Source organism: Vanellus vanellus (assembly GCF_965231255.1).
Source record: "Vanellus vanellus genome assembly, chromosome: 5".
Classification (NCBI taxonomy): domain Eukaryota; kingdom Metazoa; phylum Chordata; class Aves; order Charadriiformes; family Charadriidae; genus Vanellus; species Vanellus vanellus.
In genome coordinates, this window is record NC_138910.1 from 54,696,274 (window position 1) to 54,718,829 (window position 22,556).

A 22,556-nucleotide genomic window follows, 5' to 3' on the forward strand; every position below is an offset into this window, starting at 1 on the left:
GCACGTGATAATTCAGCTTAGCCAGAAAAGGATTTTTGTAATGGACATGAAAAGGGAGCTTCAGGCAGATAAAAGACAAAAATAGTTCTGATCTATCTAATTAAAATTCCCCTAAGATAGCTGGTTATAGATTATCATACTTGACTTACTGTACTGCATGGGAAAATGTAATTATCAAAATGTTGAAAGCCTGAATTGATTTTTTTTCCCCCTTAGTTTATGGTAATTCGCATAATGAGACAATGTTTTTGGCATGCTTGAATTTAACAAAAACATTTGGGTTTATGATTCACTTGTACTGTAAAACACATAAGTTTTAAAAAAGCATTACAAGCAGAGATATTCAGAAAGTAAAGTTTATACTGTTACAGGGTTCATGATGCATTTGATGACTGTGACAGTGACCCTGTGCCCCAAACATGTCTTAACTTGGCAGTTCCTTACCATATAAATTAATGATATATTTATACAGTTCATGTCCTGTCTCTCATGTGGGACTAAAATGCAGACCGAGAACATTTCTGTTCGCTAATAAGCCTGTGCCCCGGGTGCAAAGCTGCTTTCTCTGCTGTCCTGCAGCACTGTAACATGATTATTATTAATCCTGACCGTGCAGTGCTGAGAGGTCCCACTCACACTGAGTGTTGTATAACAGAGTGGTAAACAGCTGAGGAAGCCAATGGAAGGCAGTCAGTGCCCTAACAAACCCGTAAGGCTGAGGAATTTGCCCTGTTAAGCAGGCATAGGAGGAACCCAAATAAAAGGATGAGGACAGTCTCCACACTCAATGGGATCTTCGTAGCCAACAAGTTAGAGAAGCTAGATCACATTCAAGTAATCTTTAATCAGCTGTGTGTAAATCATCGGGACTGGATGGCACCACCCCTGACTCCTTGAAGGAGCTAGAATGAGATACTGCAGAACTGCTGGCCAAGACACGCAGCCTCTCGTTACAGTCTCGGTGACCAGGCACCGGTGACGTGCCAGCACCCCAGCTCCAGCAGGGACCCTGGCAACTACGGCCCAGTAATGACCAGTTTGACTTCTTTTTCAAAGTTGTAACAACAGACATTTGGTCTAAGTTTGGTTTCCACGTACAGATCAGGCACATCTCTGAAATTATTCTCCTATCGTTCTCTTTCATGTTTTGGACTTACCATTGATGTTTACAGCTGGCAACACTATAGACATCTTTGGTCTTCTGGTCTTGTTATGTGTGGTGGCTGGCAATAACAGGTGGTCCTGGAAAACAGGGGAAAAGATGTGTTAAATCTACCCTGGAAGTACAGAGCTGGGAAAATTCCTTTCCATTCTGTCTTACAGGCATTCCACATAAAACTATTTATGACCTCTTAGCAAATTCAAATTGTTGAGGGAGTCTTCCAAAAGTCACAGCAATTGCTCATGCTGTGTAACCGAGAAGAGATCCCTATCACATGCAGCAGAATATGAAAAAGCCTTGATCATGTGGAGAGAGATGGAAACTACTATTAGGCCCTCATTCAACAGGGTACTTATGTATATGATTAAAGTAATTTAACTTGACTTCAATGATATTTAAACATGTGGTTAAGGGCTTTGCTGAAATGGTGCGTTTACTTGCAGTGCTGTCTGCTTTATATATAAACGTCAAGGTCTACACCACATGCCTCCTGCAGCAGGACTGTATCAGTCAGGGTTGTGACAGGGTGTGAAATATGAGCTCTGCTGACAAGACCTACCAGGGGAGTTTGATGGCAAAGCTGTGCTTTAGTAGCTTATCTCAGCTGTGAGGTGGCTGGGTGCTGCTGTAACACAGCTGTGTTCAAACTAACTATCCCGGGTTTTAGCAGCGGAAGCTGCGGCTGCAGGAGATGCTCGGGATATGGACCTGACCTGCAAGGAAAAATGCAGCCTCTCTTCGTTTTTGGGGTTTTTTTTGCTGTTGCTGAACTCAAATTTCTCAACTTGCAGCCTGGGAAAATATGGTTCTTCCCTTAGCAGCAGAAGTAACAGAACACAAATCACCAGTCCAGGCATCTCCCATATTATTGTGCTATGCTGATCTAGATGGACCAAAGAAAGACCACTAAGAACGAGAGAAGCTTCCTATGCCTTTCAAAGCTTAGCTTCCCTGACAGAAGGTTGCTTTGCTACACCATCTCAGTGTGCAGTGGGCATTGTGAGGAAAGTATATTTGCTCTCTTAGTAACTAGGAGCAAAAGACTGTGCTTATATAATTGACAAATTGAGTTGAAATTTCTAACCCTAAGTGAAAAACCTGCCAATCACTAAGTACCTCTTCCAGGCCCCAAAGAATTAATGGAAAGGTCTATTTTCTCAGCCCCTGTGTTTGCCCTTCTCCCAATTCCAGCAAAATTCATTCCCAGTGTCTCTGAGAAGAACAGGTAGGTTCCACCATGTCAAGCATGTGGAGACCAGTGCATTAAGAAGTTTTTGCAACTGTCCTAAAACCAGATCCGAACATCTGCCTTGCACTTTTCAAGATCCAGCCATCTATCTCACATGGTTAAAAAGAGGAAATAAGTTTGATGCTCTCATCTCATTTCACACTTTCCCATTCATAAAACTCCCATGATATTTTACAAACCCAGCACTCAGAAACTTGACATGCAGTTTTTTGGCTCCGTGGTTAAGGGTAAGAACAGGCACACAAACATCTCATGCCTTTGGCCAAGGTTATCTTTTCGGCAGGCTGAATTAGACTTCCTTCAGGACACAGCTGTTAACTTTTAATGTCAAGGTAACTGTATTTTCCCCCTTTTAATATCTAAACACTACATTGTTATGTCCAAGATTCAGGGAACTGAGTTACACTAAAAGTTATGTGTGAAATATTTCAAGATATTCTGTAGATACGTTGCAGAAATATCACACTCTTTTTTTTTTTTCCCACCAAAAGATCCCCCCAAACCCAAATGGCTGACCATGAGAAGAAAACATTACTTCAATAAATGACTGTAATTAAAAACATCTTGGTACCAAAATTATAAAACCACTATGGTATAATTCTCAGACTACATATGTAATTCCCATTTCATTTGTGAACCACTGAGATTAAGACAACACTCAGTAAGATGATGAACTTTACAGAAAAACTGTTCTTGAAATTCAATGTGCCCAAGGGAACAGGACAAAGATAAGATGTCCATTAAAACCACATTTTGTAACAATGCCCTTGTCATGATTTGACCACTATTTTTAACATCGCTTAAAAAATGCTTATCCTGGGTTTTTTTCTTTTTCAATGCTTCTGAGAGTCCACAACACCATCACCTAGCAAAACACAAGTACTGCATAGATGATCACCTGCGAATAATTACAAGTAACTACTATTTTTTGCTAACATATCTGAAGGTTGGTACATTAATTGATGCTGGATTAGTTCTGCTTATAATGGCACCTTTACTTACTGTATGTATAAAATGTATTAAGAACCATCACAAAGACTTTACAATCACAGTGCCTCTATAGAAATAAATAGCAGCGTCATGATGGAAATGCCAAATTTCTGGGTGGCAACAAAATATGGAAAATAAGGTACCTCCTGTATCATTACCTTCTTGGTTGCAACACGGGAGGTTCAGGTTGGACATTCAGAAACAGTTTTTCACCCAGAGCACGGTGCAATCCTGGAACAGGTCAGCAGAATGCCAGGGCATCTCTGTCCTTGGAGGTTTCCAAGACCCAGCTATACGAAGCCATGGCTGCCCTTATCTACTGTTGGTGACAGTTCCACTTCAAGGAGAAGGTTGTGCTAGGCACCATCAGAGGTTTTCTCTACCCATTTCGATGATCCTATGATTCTCTTTTTGCAGTCCACACGACAAAAACTGGCAGTGCCAACTTCTCGTAAGAGTCCTACGGTAACTACAGAGGCAGTGCAAACATCTCAGACTTGGCCTTTACAAGCTCTGCATCTCCTCCATCACGGTTAAATTCAAAGACTTGGCTCAGACTGACTCTGCAGTTAACAAATTTCATTTCCATGACTACAACGCAGCCAAACCATGCGCTAATACTGCTGGGCAGGTTCAGATTCCACCAAACTGATCTGCTGGAAAACAATACTTTATTCTAAATCTTGCATTGAAAATGAGATGTTTAATTCACCTTTCTTAGTTTTGCCTCACCTAGAAGCCATTTTTAAAAAAATATCAGGAGTTAGATTTTATAGCAACTCGTTTTAGACTTCTGTGAATGATGTTTCAAGAGCTGCAAAGAAGAAAGGAGCAGCTCACCACTATCTGCTCTGCTTCCTCATAATTCTGACAGAAACACCAAGTCATTTTCTGGTAGATCAGTCAACTGAAGTGGGCAACTCCAGCAGGTATTTCACTCTATACTAAGACAGCATTGGAAATGAAAGGAGCTCCCGAGAAGCCTACCACTCTAATGACTATCATAAGAATGAGGTCCAGCTCAGGCTGGTCAACCAACGTCCAAACACCTGAAGCTGTATTAAATGAATCCCACCCAGACAGTCGTCTTTCCCTGACTCAGAGAAACAAAAGGACCATTGTTTTCTAGACCACAATTACAGACATTCTAAACCAAAGAAATATAAGAAGGAGGACAGACACATAAAATGCCGATATTATAATTCAGTTTAACCTAGTGAACTTATTTTACACAAATCATGGCAGGTCCAACACATCCTGCTCAGCCACACAAAGTCCTGTTGGAGACAGAAACTGCTAAGAAAAAGCTTTGTTAGCTATTATCTGTGCACTGTTACTAGCAATCCCTCCACACACAACCTGACAAGATCAACTCACTGGATATGAAACAATAGGGAACCATTTTTTGACGAATCTGCTCTGCTACCCAAGACATTAAAATTAACTTCCCATTAGTTTCCAGACCCTGAAACGTCTCCTAAAACTACACAGCCAAGTGGTACGTTCATGTATCAATTCATCTGCTACTCCTCTGTTTTACTGGAGCAGTTTGAACAGTGTGGGAGGGAAAACCCAGAGACTTTTGCTCCCACGGCATAGTGAGATAATGAATATGAAGTAATTTTCACCCGCATTTGTGTATCCAAATTTAGAGTTGCTGCAAAACTCCCCAGTGTTTCAACACTAACTTTGGAGAAGCAGACATATAAGAAGCTGGTCAGCTGGAAGTTCAAATTGCTACCGAGAGCTAATGTGCGAGATACACAGATTGTCTAGAAGCTGGATATTGCCCATCTCTAATAAAAACCACCTTTTTTTTTTTTAATCTGGAATTAGGAAAATTTATCCATCTCCCTAATAATCTTTATCTTCCATACACAGGGGTGTCCCTCTGCCAATCACTCCTAACTTGCAAAGTTTCATAATTACCCTCATTCTACATTGAAGGCAAAGACAGAAGCAGGTATGCTGCAGAGTATCATAAATATTTTGCCTACAGCTTAGCTATCTACAACGTTCTCAAGTCCAAAAGCCTTCAAATAGTCCCCAACTATTATTTGAAAGCAATACCTCAGTATTTATATGCAACATAAATGAGTACATGGATTAGTGATTCAGAAGAAATTAGACATTTAGAAACACTGTTTGGATGTATTTCTAACACACAAAATATTTTGTCCTGTCCTGTTCTGAAGTATGCTGAATTACATCCCAGAGAAGGGGGGTGGTGTGTGAGATGCCATTACTCATTCCTAATTTTAGGCACTAGATAAAAATATCTAAAATTAAAATGCTGTTTGTGATATTAACACATGGTATAAAACTGAAAATGAATAAAAGCAAATCTTACAAGTCAGCATCTGGCCCATGAGCATGAATGTCAACCAGAGGCAGAATAAATCACGACTATTACCCAACAACAGATGGCCTTGGCTTGGGCCAAGATTTGCACTTAGATGAGATGACAATTTAAATAGACGATGCAGACCTGAGACTGCTGGCAGAATGACTGGAAAAATATCAGCCTGGAAAGACAATAACTCAAACAAGACCCTAGCTTTACCATTCTCATTTTGCTTTTGATCATCTTTACAGTTCAGTCATATTGAAGCCAGATGAGATGGACAGACAGATAAATATAAATATAGATACTAAAAATCCAGCCACAAATATATTACCTTAATTTAATGAATTGGAATACAGAAACACATTTTTTTTCCTGAGGATAAAGTCTGAAGCTGTTACCTGTTAAACTTCTGATAATAATAAGATTTATTAAGTCTTTGCCACCATAAAACATTCTGGGCACCATATAATTAGAATATAATTAACCAGAGTTGTAAACATTTAGAAATAAGGTGCCTCTATAGAACATATTTCCTCACTGAATCTTTGCTGGCTATTTCAGTGCCTGCTGATCTGCTTCTGGACTCAACAACACATGGAACTGCAATAAAGATTTTAAGGCTTCTTACATAAGATCAGTGTTGTCAAGGCTCTAACAGGGATTAAGCTTTGGAGCCTCGTGTATCTCTAACCCCCACAGTCAACTGGCAATGGAAATGCTGTTCCACTGTGCTAGAATATTCCAAAACTGGCTGGTCCTGCAGCTTCAGCCTGAGTCTCATGACATGTGGTTTGCTTCTCAAAGTCTCTACTACCTAGATGCATGACAACTTGAGGGCATCTCAGCTTTCATTTAAAAAAAAAATAAAATTGTTTCTAACTCTCATAGTTAAAGGACATAAAGAAAACATCATCATTGCATGCCATGAAGTTTCATTAAACAGAGAGACAACATGCTACTCAAGGGTCTGTCTTTTTTTTTTAAACTATCATAATTTCATAAGATTGACTCTCTGCTTTTAAATTCTTAGAATTGGGAATATTGCTTGTCTTGGCTTTTGCAATGCATGTCCTATCAGCAACACTACATCCAGCAACGGATGCTTCCCCGGGGAGCGGTATGCCACCAGGCTATAGGCAATCTGCAGAGCTCCTCCTCCATTTCTGTGTGTTTGAAAGAAACACACAAGGAATTAGTCCTTGCAACATGCCTGTGATGGAGGAAAATATTACCAGTGCTACGGGGAATGTTCAGAGGAGCTGTGCACACATTTGAGGGATACCCGAGTGACACGGGACACAAAGGAAAGGATTTCCAAACCCGCCAAGGCTCTGCACTCTCAGCATGAGCTGCCTTTCCTCCTACCCCTGAGGTTACTTATCTGTCAAATCAATTCCCCTAGATTTTTCTTACCGTCTTGGCTGCTGTGCTTAGGTACGGGTAAGTATTTTTCAAAAGCCTTTCCTAATGTCTTGGGCAAAAGAACTACCTCCTAGAAAATATTTAACATAACTTGACTTAAACGTGCTTTGTTACAGTGCATTCAGCACATCTGCCTATGCAAAAATTGTTTGTCACACTACTGAAGCGCAAGCCATGCCTCTGACCCTTCCCAGGGGTTTGGAGCACGTACCCTCCAAAGTACAGATGTGATCCATGTGGCAGCCATGACCCCACTCCTGCAAGACAGGCTCTAACTCACTTCCCACAAAGACTCCGTCCAAACAAGCCCCGCTCTCTGGTAGAGATCCACCTCTGATGAACTAAGGATAATCTTTTCGAAAACAAGTGACATTTCTTACTTTACGGGAATAAAAGCTCCAAGGAGACAGGATTAAAATACCAAAGGAAAACCTTAACGTGCTGTTCTCGTAATTTGCCTTGATGAGGAGATTTGATCTTTACCATTGCCTTGGAGACCAGCTCTGCACTAGAATATTGCAGCTTACAAAGACAGTTGCCAGAGCAGAGTGGGCAAATAGAGCCAGGCGCCTCAGCGCGCCAAAGGGTACTCTGTCCAGGAAGCTTCAGAAGGCTTCTTACAGTAAACAAACACTGTAGCTGGGCATTTTTTCATCTCTGTTTATGACTAAGAGGCCTCCCAGGGAATCATGCCTCAATCTCTTCCAGCCTGAATCTCCACGCTGCGATTCTAGGACCACATTACAACCACTGTCGATGCAGGCTGAGGAGCTTCCTACACCCCCCTGAAGTGCTGGCCGCTCCCCAAAGCTCTCAGGGGTACCATTTTTCTTCAATGGCACTGCTTTTGGTAGGGTTCAACAGGTCCTGAGAGATTAAAAGCTTATCTATTAACTATCCAAACGCCTAGTGATCTCAAGACGAAGCAGATAGAAGGCAAGTGGGTTTTTGACCATTAAAAATTGTGCATCAAGTCCACGTAGTGTCTTTCAAATCTATTTTTTCTGAACACCTTGAGGGATTTCAGGTCAATGAGATGACACTGGACCCTCTTTAGAGGTACGCTTTTGGCCATACCAAGTGTGAAATAAAAATGGGCTTTCACAGGCCTAAAAAGCTGTGCGCAACTTTAGAGACTGCCCTGTACAGGTCCTCTGAGGAGCTGGACTTTTTAAAAGCCTGGGCTGACAGAGCCAACGAGCCAGCTTTTCTTTCATAAACTATAGATTTCACACTTTCTGAAAATTTCAAAATAATTGTTTCAGGCTGTTTGGCTGTTGCCAGAGATGTGACATTTCTGTCCTTATCTCCTACACAGGCCACCGAACCTGCACCAAGCAGCATCGGAGCCTTTGGCATGCGACTCCTAACCGGGAAATGGTACCTGTAAAGCTGGAACTTGATCCTCAAGAGAGCCAGGGCTGAACTTCACCAGCTCTCTGGACACAAAAGGAGGCTGTTCTCCAGGGAAGAGAACTTACTGTAATGCACTTATGGCCTAGGGGCTGATTCTTGTTTAACCCAGCAGTTCCCAACACTGCCAAGCACATAGCACAGATCATGGTGTAAATGAGAATCAGGTCTCGGCATATCTGTTTCTGGTTTCCTCTCTCAGTTCGAAGAGGACGTGCATGAAAGTTTACAAATTTGTAGAGGAAATGGCTGTATAATTTCACTATTGATTCGGTTGGGTGATGGCAACCATATGGCGTCCTGAGCATACACCACACTGGATACAGCGCCGGTCCATCTGAACATGCTAGAAGTTCCTGCAATATTGCTTTCGCTACCAGAGGACGTTAAACAGGGCAGTCACCGTAGAGGGGAAGGTGCCTCTGAAACTACTGCTATCCTACCAGTGCGGTCTGATGCTTTTATCTGAAAAGCATAGGGATGGTTTTAAGAGCAGAAAAAAAAAGAGGAAACCAGTTAAAACCTCTACACAAATTGTGACTGATCGCCACAATACCTGTTCATTATATTATGAACTGTAAAGCTGCCTTGTTTTTAAAGGTGATGTGTCTTTTTTCCTTTCTTTTATTTTTTAAAGGTAGACCTTAAAATTCGAAGGGGATTTACTCACCCCATCATGGATCCCTACAGGGAATTCATGACATGCAAAGATGAGTACGGGAGCAAGTGAAAGATGGGATAATGACCGCAAGGAATCCACAGAAAACCCGCAATAAAAATTCACAAGGTCTCAGCCTCTCTGCACCGGGTCTTGACAGCCCACCCTTGGAGGCCCCAGTAGCTTTACTATTTTGGGTTTAACAATAACCATTTAACTTAATTTGAAAGAGTACCAGTTCTGCATATATTAAACTTGAGGTTAGCTAGCATGTATTAACAGTTTGATTTTGCAGCATACTAAAGAAGAGAGTTTGTAATCAAGAATTCAAGTCCCAATACCTAATCATAAAATTGAATTACTTTTCTAAGTTTTAAGTGTATTTTTTTGGGGTGGGGCGGTGCGTGTGTGTGTGTCCCATAACAGGAAAGCTCCTAGAAGCAGTAGGAACAGACCTTCTTTTTCTGCTTTTATTTTTGCGAAAAGTGCTCCTATTCACACTGATGTTGTTCCAATCCCAGTGTTTCTGTGCACAGGTGGTTTTTACAGCCTATACTTTGCACAAAGCAATGAAGTGATGAGATATGCTTTTTATTTAAGTGTTTTACCAGAAATAGCTCAACCCCACAGTCAATAAAATGTCCTGTAGTGTAAGATTACACCTTTCTGACATTCCCAGACAAATTTTTATCAATAACACCTAACTGCACTCTGGAACACTTTCTGGTCACTGTCCCTGCAGAAGAGGGAGTTGCTATCCAGTTTAGTTCCCACACGAGAGACCTTTTAATGAAGAAGTCTTTAGTGCCTTTTATTGCCAACTGTGCTACTGCCAGATGTGATATGGCCTGGGCTCCAAAACTAAACTAACCGGAAAGCACCTCGCTGTGAGTCAGAGAGCCTTGTGAAAATCCCAGAGACCTCAGAGGAATGGAAAATTCACTCTGTCACAAGCCTCCTTTGGAAGAGTTTCCTCTGTTCCCTTCAATGGCAGCACTGCAGCATGTCCGCGAGCAGGGCTCGGCTTTGGAAGCCAGCACTAAGCGTTTTCTCAGTGTAAACGAGAACCAGAGGTAAAGGATCTCTTCTGGATTAAGAACTAAAAAGGTTATGGAGACTGCTAAGGATAGGGAGACGTGCTGTGAACTGCACCCTTCTCTGCAGTTCACAGAGACAGAAAACTACTGCTTTTTGTCCCTTCTCCTTTTCGATTGAATTTATGTTACGTTGCTTTGAAGACCGAAAGGAACCTAAAAAAACAAAGGCCAAATTAAAGTGACCTAGTTTAGATTTTCAAATGTCTAAGGCTTAGACAGTTACTCAGATCATCTCTCCAGTAGCTCTTGACTCCCAAAAGATCCAAGACATAACAAGCAGTCACTACATGTTCTATTTTAGAAGAAAAAACCTCTCCAGGTGTAAGAGCAGTTTCAGAATGACTTAAGGCAAATTAATCTGAAGCTGTTCCTGATTTCCTCTTCCCGCCTGTCCTGGGCTGGGCATTCCTGCTGTTGCCCAAGAGCTGATGCTGTCTTCCTCCGACTCTAAGGAAATCCAACTCATCTTGCTAAGATGGAAACTAGTAGCGTGAACAGATACAACACTTTCCCTACCTGTCTTCCAGCCACCAACCATTTTCAATTACTGTTTTAGGGATTTTTCTAACAAAGACGTGACTTCTATATATTGAGTAGCTATTAATAAATTTCTCTTCCATCAACTTTCCCAGTCTTCCCTTGAATATATGTAAACTTATAGCATCTATAATGCATTTTGGCAAGAAGTTCCACAAGTCTATTTCTATAGTATGAACCACTTCCTTTCCTTGGTTTGAACCCACAGCAAGTTTAACTTGTTTCATTTGGTATCCTTCTAGGTAGAAGACCAAGGTTACAATTGAGAAAGCAAGAATAAAAATGCAAGAAAACCTCATTACTCCATCAAGGTTTGAGAAGACCAACACAACAACTTTCTAATACACAACAGACTACAAGGCAAAATATTACGCAGATGCATCAAAGGCAGCTGTAAAGCAAATGTCATCTAAAGGTGGAAGAAATTGATATAACATTCAGTTATTCTATTTTCATGGTTTACAATCCCTTTATTCAACTTTCAAGGCCAAAGAGGAGAAATTACGCCTTAAGATAACACTGAAATATGCTGGTAATTAGGTATCTCTTAGTCAAACAGTAGAAACTACCCAGTGGCCTGTGAGAAGGAATCCTGTCTCACTTCAGGAATCCGAATATAAGCACACTTCCAGAAGACAGGCCCGCTAACTTTCTGACTGAAACATCTACCTTGTCCTGTTAACCAAGTGACACCAGCTGCCGAATGACTAGCTATTCTCAAGCTCCTCATTCCTCTGCAAATCCCTTGTTCTGGGATTACCCAAGATGACCTTGCCTCATTTCCATTCAAGCTTTTTGAATCTCACTTTTGACTTGCCAGGCTTCTTAAATAAGAGGCACTGAATACCATCAGCCTCCCCTGTGAATAGGGAATACTCCAGGAAATCACAGTTAGCAGAAGCTTGTGTGTACATATGTTAACTAGGCACATGATGAGCCACAGCAAAGCCAGTCCCATTGCAATGGAAAATGAGGTGAAGTCACCCCGTTCGGACTTTATTTCCATCATAAACGTACTCTTCCTCCTAGCTTTGTCTTTATTCCTTTATATAGGAAAGAAAACGAAAGCCCATGAGAACAAGGAGGGCACAGGACAGAGACTGGACAGAAACCCAGCCAATTAAACTTGTCTGCAGAACTGCTTTGCAAGGCCCAAAAGTAAAGAACAATGCATGCATTCGCTATGATGTAATTTTGGTTTGGCAGCAGATTAAAAAAAAAATTCCTAAACGCAAAGTAAGAGGATGTGAAGAACAGAATTCTATGTTTAAGTAAACAGTTTTGGTTAAAATTGTATAGGAAGATTTTTAAGGACTTGAAAACACTTTGATAATTTGTGTGTGTGTTATTTATGGAAATTAGTTGAATTTCAAGACAAACTGGAAAAAATATGTGTGTATGAATAGCTGTCTCAGTTCTGCACTCCTGTGAAGACAAAAAAAAAAATCCCAGCTTGTATTGGTGGAAAACTTCCTTCCATTATGTTTGATAAGGATCAGATTTTCTTCTAAAGGCTCTCTCAGTCAAACTAGCATCAAAATTTTAAAAAGTTTGCTCCAAATTATTTGAAAATTATGTTTCTCTGCCATTTTCTGCCCTTCCCGTGGGCTATATAAGCACAGAAATGCAGTTCATCTCTAATTCCCAATTGAGTCCATCAAAATTATCTTTGTAGATTTTACAAAGTTGTAAGACCCAAAAGCAATTAATTGTTTTATTACTACTACCCATAAAAAGAAATTCCCCTCCTCTAATTCCCTGCAGCAGAGCTCTGCTTTTGCATAGCATCTGCAGGCTATTAGTTTTGCAACTGCAATCTGTAATTGCAAAAACATGTAATTTAGGTAGGGCATGTGAATAAGGTCCAGGAAAACCAAAAAGGATATAATCCAGATTCTTTGCTTCTCTGAAAAAAACGTTAACCCAGAGTTCCTATATTTGCATGCAAGACCTCAGGTCTTCTACATAAGACAAATTCTGCATTCCCAGAATTACTGCCCAACTGGAGATTCAGCCCCAAAAGAGCACACAGAAAACAAACCGGAGTGGGGAATGTTATTACAAACACACAGCTTTTTTTCTCCTCCCACTGTTCTGCCTTTGCAGCCCCAGCACATAAGCAGAGAACCAACCAATGCACAAAGATGACATGTTTTCATGGGCACGCTTCTTGGACGCCGTATCACGAGATGGACTAGATTGTAAATCCTGATTTCTCTCTAGATCAGATTCCCCACAAAACAGAAGGGTAAAAAGAAATTTATGTCAGGCTTTCTCCAAATGCTGGACCAACGTAACACTGCGGTTTAAAATCCACTTGCTAACGAGGCTGTGCTCTGCTTTCTCTTCTGACTGAGTTCAAAGGGCAGTGAAGTACTAGAACACTTTTAACTCACTTTATGGTGAGATCTCCATCCTTAGAGTTCTACAGACCCCACTTGACAATGCCACAGCCAACCTCACACAGTGTTGGCAACAGCTTTCCTTCACACAGAAGGTTGGACCAGAGGGTTCTTCTAAACACCATTGATAAGATCCATACGGACTTTGTCTCAAATTTGGAAGGGTCTGTCGAGATTATGCTTCTACCTTACTCTTTTCCTGTCTTACTAACTTGCAGACCACTCATGAAAAGATAGTAGGAGAAAGATGTTGATAGCAATCAGGGCTACATACACATAAGAAATATTTAGGAATAGCTATAGAAGTCCATGAAAGGCCACAGTCTGTGACTGAACACTCTTCTGACAAAACAATTTCCTTTCAAAGCAGACGGAAGCATCCTTTCTTACACAGCAAAAATGCCCACACATGCAGGTAGTCGGGAATGCAAAAGAACTTTAAAATCCTAATTAGAAACAATCGCCAAGTAGAGTCCAGACTTTAACTTGTTTTAAATCAAGGCAATTAATTTGATCACAGTGTGTTCAGTCCTACAAAACATGGCACAAATCCAGCCCTGGTTGAAATTACTATCTTCTTGCTTTCTGCAGCATCGGAAATAATTTATTTAAATCTCCCACTGAATCTCCACACTTTGTAAGATAGCTGCAAGGCAAGAAGTAGATCACCTGCAGTTCTCAGTGCAACAAACCCATCATCTTTGACGGCTCAGCCAAAGAGCCAAACAGCCAGAATTTGAACACAGATGCAGGATTCAGTCTAAAGGGCATCCTTCAGAAAACGGATCCAAAAGATGTTCTGATGAAAATAACAGTTATATTTATTACTGGTGCACAGGTGAATATACCTTTAAAGTTTTGGATAACAGTACTGCCGGACTGAAAAACTCCATTTTACAGAAGCTGCTAATTATTCTAAAAACCCAGTCCGTCATATTGTACAAAAGGACCAAACTCTTCATTAGCCCAAATACTGAACGTGAACAGATGCATTCTTGAGCTGAACACCTAGCATGGGATTTATCTTAAAACTTATTTTAGTGTCTGCAAAAAGAACATACGTGTCCTTTGCAGCCAGGATATCAGGTACTGGATTCAAATGTGACATTAAAACGACATTTGGCCAACAGCAACTTACATCTCACCAGTCGCTGTGACTTTCTCCCTTTTCCTGATCCGTCCATTGATCCGAGATTGCTACTAACCTGCTGGCAATATATTCACTGGGGAGGGTAATGCATATGGAGGAGGAAACAAAAAAAATTAAAAGCAATGAGTGGCAAAAAACAGGAATAGCTTTCAAGGCCAATGACAGGAGAGAATAAAGTAATAGTCTGAATTAAAGTCTAGGCCAAAATAATTGTTAAATAGATGCAACTAAGGTTATCTAAAAATGATCTCACTGCTGCAAATTAAACTTATGCTCTGTTGAAGGTTCCAGTCAACAGTGAAACCCAATGGCCAGTAGCAGAGGGTGCTGCTCTCTATTCTCCCTGCTGAGACAGCTGCAGCTTGCCGCTGTTTGCCCTTGACTGCCCAAGAGCAGACAGTGGCATCCTGATTCTAATCTGCAGCCAGAGAGATGCTGCTTCTGAGAGCGCAGCAGATGTACAGGAAATTAGCAGCAACAAATCTTTCCTAATTGTGGAAGTTGAATCAGCTACACAGACACAAAGCAGAAGGACTGGAAAGTCTCTGTTAGAAATATTTTTGGTGCCTCAACTTTCTGGAAAAGGCAACTGACCATGATTTAAGTCTCTGGGGATCTCCTCTTGTCCCCCATCCTTTAGCCTCATATGCTCAAGGTACCTGAATATACCTCTTAACCTCTCCGAGGCTAATTCCTCTTCACTGAGATGGAGGATGCCAGCAGTGGCAAAAAATAATGTTTTAGGTCACAGGCAGAAAGTTGTTTTATAAATACAGGCAGCACTTCCAGTAAACTGCCTTTGACCTGTTTTTAAAAATTTAGGTCTCATTTGCATTGTCAGTATCTGCTGGGTAAAGTGGTTTTAGGAGCATCTCTCTGAGGAACCTGAAGAAATGGGTGCTCTTCCTTCTCTACTGATCTATCATTTTCCCTTCTCTGATTTCACTACAGAAAATGGTTTCCCCCTCCTTCCACATTCTGCCAAAGTTGAACAAAAGTGTGCCTTTATATAAATATAAATGCAAATGCCACTGTCAAACCCACAACAATAAGGCAACATGAGAGATACGGAAAGAGACACGACCAGATAACAAGGAAACAAACGCTCTTTCCAGTCAGCAGCGAGGCTACATTTTTTGCCTGAATCCCCTAGATTTACCCAGAGCCCAGCAATGACTTCAGCTCAGACTTGGGTGGGTCTCTGTACGTCTTGGCAGCGGGGACAGGCAAAGTTCCTAGGCTGCCGATGGCTGGACGGTGGTCTGGCACACTCGGGCCAGGGCTGGTGCTCCAAATCCGAGCTGCCTTTTGCTTTTCTCAAAATGTCGGTTCAGAGACAACAAGGTTTTAATATCAAGATGCAGTGGGCTGAATCCAAAATTGACGGCAGCGTTTTAATCTGTGCAATGTGTATTGCATTACAGATGCTTGTTGGAAAGATGTTTCTCATTCTGCAGATCCCAGGACATCTGTATGGCTAAGGATTCATCAACTATTCATAGTTTCTTCTAATTAAAGAGATATTCAATATAATAACGTTATAGAAGTTGTCACCTCTGTTACTAATAAATTCAGTTAAAACTAGAGAGTATGAAGTTTCCTTTAATTTTTTTCGCCTGTCGGTTTGCTTAACTCATATTTACCCCAGCCTGATGAGCTTCCTCTTCTTCACATTTGTAGCTAAGGTTCACTTCTAAATCTGAATTCTGAGTCCAGTTTTGTTGCTAAGGCCTGCTCTGTTTGAATTTCTAGTGTTGCTGAGGAAGACGTAAATCAGTTCTAGAAACAGACTTCATTTTATAAGGGGAAAAACGGCTATAAAAATTTAATGTTTTTCCCCCCAAAAGAAAACCTCAGACCAAAACAAGAAAACAACCTGATGGAAAATTGTCTTAAAAGGCATAAATAAGTTACATCATTAACTCACACTTGGTGGCAAAAAGGATCTGGATGCCTGACATTCTTCCTTAATCACCCCCAACCTACGTTATAAAGGTGCGCTTCAGAATGGCTGGGCATATCCTACAGGTGTCTGAATAGCCACCAGAAACGAGAGGGTTCCTTCTCCCTCCCTCAGCCCTCACACTCTCTGCCAACCTCTGGCAACTGTCAGACTCTCCTGCGAGTCCCCCAAAATCTTCAGGCTGTTTTTCTGCCAACACGATAAAATGGCTCATGGATGGATCTGACAAGAGCATGCACAACCCAGGAAACACTGACAACAGAAACTCTCCTTTCTGGTGGTGGTAAACTGTTTAATTGGCTCACTGGCCTTTACCCTAAAAAAATACTGGAAGCTGCTCATGCAGCTAGGGAAGAGAAGAAATCATCCAATTTTGAACAGGGTGAAAGCACAACTTTTTTTTTTTTTTTTTTTTTTACTACACTGCTGTGGAAACTCATACAGGTCATCAAAACATACAGCACCATGATGGAGGCAAAATACTGCACTTCTCAAGACCAAAACAGCAGTTTCCTTAGAAAAATGCATTCTCTTGTGACAACAATAGTTTACTTGGATTCTGGTCTGAAGCCTGACTGATAAATGATAAACAGGGGTGTAAACTGGCACAAGAACATTCCACTCCTTGTCCATCTTGTGACTGTGCATGTGAGTAAACTGCCTGTCTGCCGCAGCAATTGAATTAGCAAGATCACAGGCATCAGATTAGATTAAAGCGAGTGAAAGGTCAGCTTCGGGTAGATAAAAATGTAGCTAGATGCTTGCTTGCACGCTACTCCAAAGATACATCAAGCTATAGCTTTCAGGCTGGGCCTGTCTCTCTTTCTGGAGAGCAATATGTTTTCTTCTATCAGTACTTGCCAACTCTTAACCACATTTAAAACATAATGGCTCGAGCAAATAGAAGCCTTTCATCTCCCCACTTAGGGCGAGATTAATTTTTTCCAGCTTTAGCTGTCTGACAGAGTTGTCTAGGCTCCCTTTAAAAACTACAGAAGGGGAGAGGCACCTCCGGAAGGAAATTCAGTCCATGCAATGGTAGGTGTTTGGGACAGGTGGGAAAAACTGAGAGGAGCTTTTCTGCCTCCATTAAGTGGAGAAGGAGCCTTGCACGGTGCTGGAGAACTTGTGGTGCCTGGTAGTTTGTAAAGAAGCAAGAGTAGTCTGTGAAATGATTTAAGAAAAAAATCCAGATGCAAAGAAGTTAAGGAAGAAAAACAGAAGTATTAGAGGAACACTGCAAATCAGGCACACCTAAGCCAAAAGTAGGAAGTGTTGCCAGGGCATTGAGGAAAGTTTTGTCACCTTCTGTTCAGCATTGGTGAGACCACAGCTGGAATACCATGCAAAGTTTTGGGTCCCCTTCCCTTCTCCCAGGCAAAGATGGATGTGGGGAAACTGGAGAGGGGCCACCAGAGGCTATCAAGGTGGTCAGGTCCTGGAGGGAGCTGGGCTGGTTCATTCTGCTGAAGAGGAGACGAGAGGGCCAACCTAGGAGCAACCTACAACTAGCCGAAGGGAGTTTACAGAGACAAGGGAGCCAAACTCCGTAGTGCTGGATGACGTACCAAGGTGCCACAGCCACATGTGGTGGTTTGGGACATTGAGATTCTTCCCCTGCCAGACGGTGCAGTCCCGCAATGGGTCACCACAGAGTTGGGAGGTCTCTTATCTTTGGTGGGTCCCAAGACTCAGCTAGACTAAGCCACAGCTAATCTGATCTAGTGCTGATGACAGTCCCGCTTCGGACTAGAGATCTGCAGAGGTCGCTCCAGCAAACCCTCCTATGATTTTGTGAACGTTCACAGTTTGAGCGCAATTGTTAGCAAGTGAAAAAACAAAACGGCAATATTGCACAAGACTGTTACTGGATTTTTACAAAATCCTTTCCATTAAGGATTTTTTACAAACTCTGGTGTTCAGGGAGACGGTGCCAGTGATACCAAACAGAAGTGAAGGGGTGCAGTTCTCTGCCTTTATCTGTACACATCTCACTTGACATGCGCCACTAACTTAAACATCTAGAACTATAATAAATGCTTTTGCCTTCAAGTATTCAAATTATGTACATTTTGCTTGTGAAACAAGTCTAATGCTAATTTCAACATTTTCTGCCAATATCCTGCAAAGTATGATGCAACCATATCAGAGAACCACAGAAGCCGTGTTTTCATAAATGTGGGTTTTAAAAATGAAATGCCCCATTGACAACATTTCACCAAGCCACTGGAGTTTCCAGCTTTTCTAACTATTTCAAAATACAGGGGACTTTCAGGTCAAAGAGAGGCTCTGCTGGAATTCTAATCACAGCATAATGATGTGAAGAATAACGCATGAAGGTTTTTAGAAAAGTAAGTACATCAGTGTACTCTTAGACATTGAGGCTACAAATACTATGGCAAAATAACTGATCTCACTGCGTGGATAGCATCAATTGCATGGGTACTTTTTTAATCATCTGAACCATGCTCCCATATGAACCCTCCCCTCTTTTTCTTACTACTTTAGTGGTTTTAGTTCTACACAAAAAGATTGAACATGTTGGCATCATCACAATTTCTGCAAAATATCAGAGATGTACTGAGCACTAGCTCCTAATCCTCTCCTCCAACACAGCTGGAGGGCCACTCAGCTTGACATTAACCAATTTAATATGTGTAGTCTCTATTCTATTACCCCAGCTGATCAATGAAAATACCTGATCAGGCCTTCAACGCGAGGGTATACAGAAGAGCAAGAGCCTGAGGCTATTTCATCCTGGTGGATGCGTTCCCTTTCATTTCCATTCTCTCTTGCCCTCTGAACCTCTCCCGGCTCTGCAGAGCTACCCCTGACCTGCACAAAGACAATGTGAACTCCAGGCAGTCCCTGAGCTGCAGATCATTTCCCTCTTTCCCTCTGATCACACAGAAATCTCTTTATAAGCATACCAAAAGCGCACACAGCCCTGTAACAACTGCACATGCCATTACTGGGAGGGAAATGCAGACAAGGAGCACAGCAACGCATCATTTGATGGGCCAGATTCAATATTGTAATTTCATACAAGCCAAAGCAGCTGCATCAAGGCTTTGTCAGGATGTTTTCAAATAGAAAAAGCACTGTAAGCAGACAAAGGTGATTTGTAACAGAATCAGACAAAAGGTGCCATAGCCGAAGTATAGGGTTCTGGGTTTATCTTCCTTCTTTTAATCCAGACCAGTCTTGTTCATAGGCATCTATTTTCTATAAGAATTAACTTACTGGAAGTGACTTTTAGAACAGGTAAGTTCTTAAATTAACTATTGAGATTTGGAGAGACGATGTAAGTCATAAGGGCTGTCAGTTTTGATCCACATGAAGAGGTCCTAATCGGCAGGATTAGGTTATTAACTGCCAGGAGAGCAGAGGAGAGACAGGAGTGCTGGAGGGAATGAAATGGTAATTATTCCAGAACATACAGGACATCAGGCTGGTCTCTCTGACAATGTCTGCAGCCATGCTCTCCTGTTTACAGACACACATGTGCAAAATAGTGAGACTCAAGTACATACACACTTTTTACACTCATTTGACAAGTCACATGCTGTGGGTAAAATCCTCATCCTGGACTGCCATACCAAACCAACACTAACCAACTCTCCACTGAAACGGAAACCCTCTGTCACGACACTGCAACAGTTTACCCAGCTGGCTTAACACTCCTTTTTTAGCAGTTGTAGTATCACCTCTGTGTTGAGCCTGAACCTGAAGAGTTTCGTTCTGCTTGTGTAAACGTAGTTCTCTACACTTTCTTTTATTCCCCTAGTGACACAATTAATCACTTTTGTCAAAATTTTACCCCGAACTGCTGCATCTGCCCTTTTTCTCCAGATGACAGCGTGTTTATGTCCCGTTTCATTTTTGTACACATTTCTCTATGTTGGCACTTGAGAAACTGAGCTAGAGAAGTTAGGAAACCTCTTGCCTAGATTGTATGTAGCACCTTGGTTGCCTGCCGGAGAGTTACAGCTCACAGCTGGTAAGCAAATACCAAACAGACGGTTTAGCAAAAGCAAAGAGAAACCGACAGTGTATTTCCCTGATGTTATGAGATACCCTTCTGGAGATGCTGGCCCCAGACTACCCGAGACAGCAAAATGGTTCTTTTTCTACCTCGTTTTCCAGTAGTCACCTGCCCAGTGATTACCTACTGAGCTCCTGATCCTGGTGAAAAACTCCAGCTCTGAGCACTCAGGACTGTTCTTCAAAAGGAGGAGAGCACTGCAGTGGTTCTCTGGGAAGGAAATTAAACGAGGGCCTCCCAGATACTAACAAGTGACTCAACTCAGGAACCTCCACACTGGCCAAGCCTTGAGGGAAGGAACCCTTGGGAATGTCCACTTCTGCAGTCTCAGAGGAGAGTATTGTTTAATACACAGGAGCCTGGCTGGACTTAAATCAAGAGCAGACAGCCTATGTACCTTCCTCGTAAAAAGCAAGCTCTCAGCCTGAGCACAGCTCAAGACTGTTTTCCTCATATTGGGTATTACCTCTCTTTGAGAGAGCTCACACTTCAAACCTTATTTTGGATAGTCATGAAACCAAGGAACAATAATTATCGCTCATGCAATGCAATGCTTAGCAGAGCTTTGCTAATCAAACTCCAAGGGCAGCGGCCCATGGGATTTAACAGATAAGCAATTTCTACGTAGGACTCTCACTGCGCATGCTTTTTGAGCTGCTCATGTGCCTCTCCTGCGCAGCTTTGCCTTCTCTTGATGAGAAGTATTTTCTAGTGCCAGAATTAGTCAGAGGCACATTTTAACGTTTGTGATCAAAACACAAAGAGGATTCCCTGAACAGTGGTTTCCAGCATGAAAGATCTCTCAGCTTTGGCCAAGATACTCCAAATTCTGAATTACTGACCCAAAGCCATACAGTTTCCATCAACTATGCTGGCAAAACTGGAGTTTATCTGACTACATGGTGAGGAGAAAGACATACCAGGCATGAAGCAAAATCATCACATTCTGAGACCCATCTCTCTGCTTTAACTATCAGAAACAAAGGTCCATCCTACTGGGAGGTGATACAGAAGTATATTTTAAAAGAATTAAGTGGTGAGAAGCTGCTATGGACGCAGGCAGAACACACCTATATAGGACTCTCTAAAAGAGCATTTAACCACAGGGCATACGCTTCTGCAACAGACCCATCCAGATACTGTGATAACACAGAGAAGAAACAAAGACTGCATTCTGGTGAAAAGGTCTCCCTGCTTTCTAGGATTCATAGAAAGGAGGTTTAGGTGCCAAAGAGCCTCCTAATATGTCTTAGCCCTTTATGAGAAGCAAGTGAATTTCTGCAGCTACTACTCTGTCTTTCCATTAGCCATCCCGGTAGACGGGCCACAAGGAACCTTGAGTCCCAGAAGTAGAAAACAAGTTTTATGTTTCACTCTCAAACAGTTTTAAAGCCAGTTACAAGTTTCAAAGCCAGTTTAAAGATAAAAACGTACAGTTAATTTTATCACACTTCTTGTCCTAAGAGTGTAAGCGATTTAAAAATAAAACCTGGAAGCCACACGTGTTCTGTTTGGTCCAGTGGGAGGTGATGATAATCTGTATACGCTCATAATAGCACCTGGGCTCTTACTTCATAAAATAAGCTTTGTGTGCTGTCCAGCTAGAAATCTGGCAAAAGGATCAATTCAAACTGGAAGCAAATAACTTAATCTGACCAGAATTAACTCTAAAAGTGTGCCTAAGATTTTAAATAACTCTCTCAAATGTAATACTGTAATAATTAATGTTCACTGAAAGGTAGGATTTCTATTGTGGTCACAAACACTACTTAATGAAATCAAGAACATCTGAATTCTGCACATTTTACTTCTATAAAGACTCTGCCTAGGGCTGTCATATAAAAACTGAAAATGCACAGAAAAAAAAAAATCAGTAGTCTGAAACTGTGAAAATGTGAAGTCCAACTAAGAAAATAAGCATGGGTATTTCAAAGTGTTCTCTGCGCATACTATCATTCAAGGAGAATAAAATATCACGAAGGTCCCTTTTTTCACGCAGAAGCTCATTCCTACCAAACATAAGCCAATTCTTTACTGGCTACTGCAGCTCCAGAGTTGAAGGTATCACTTATGTCTTTATACAGTTAGGGCTTGGTCAGCATCAATTTCATAATTAAATAC

At 41.5% G+C, this 22,556-nt stretch overlaps 1 protein-coding gene across 1 annotated transcript in view; it reads right to left on the reverse strand.

The window, feature by feature from the left end:
* ATF6 (activating transcription factor 6) overlaps positions 1 to 22,556 on the reverse strand; it is a gene marked incomplete at its 5' end in the record, with an annotated part of 82,235 nt that overhangs the window by 16,909 nt on the left and 42,770 nt on the right. The window contains one exon of the mRNA XM_082484032.1: positions 1,158 to 1,242. Coding sequence (XP_082340158.1) covers positions 1,158 to 1,242 — 85 coding nt within the window. The remainder of the gene's footprint in view (positions 1 to 1,157; positions 1,243 to 22,556) is intronic.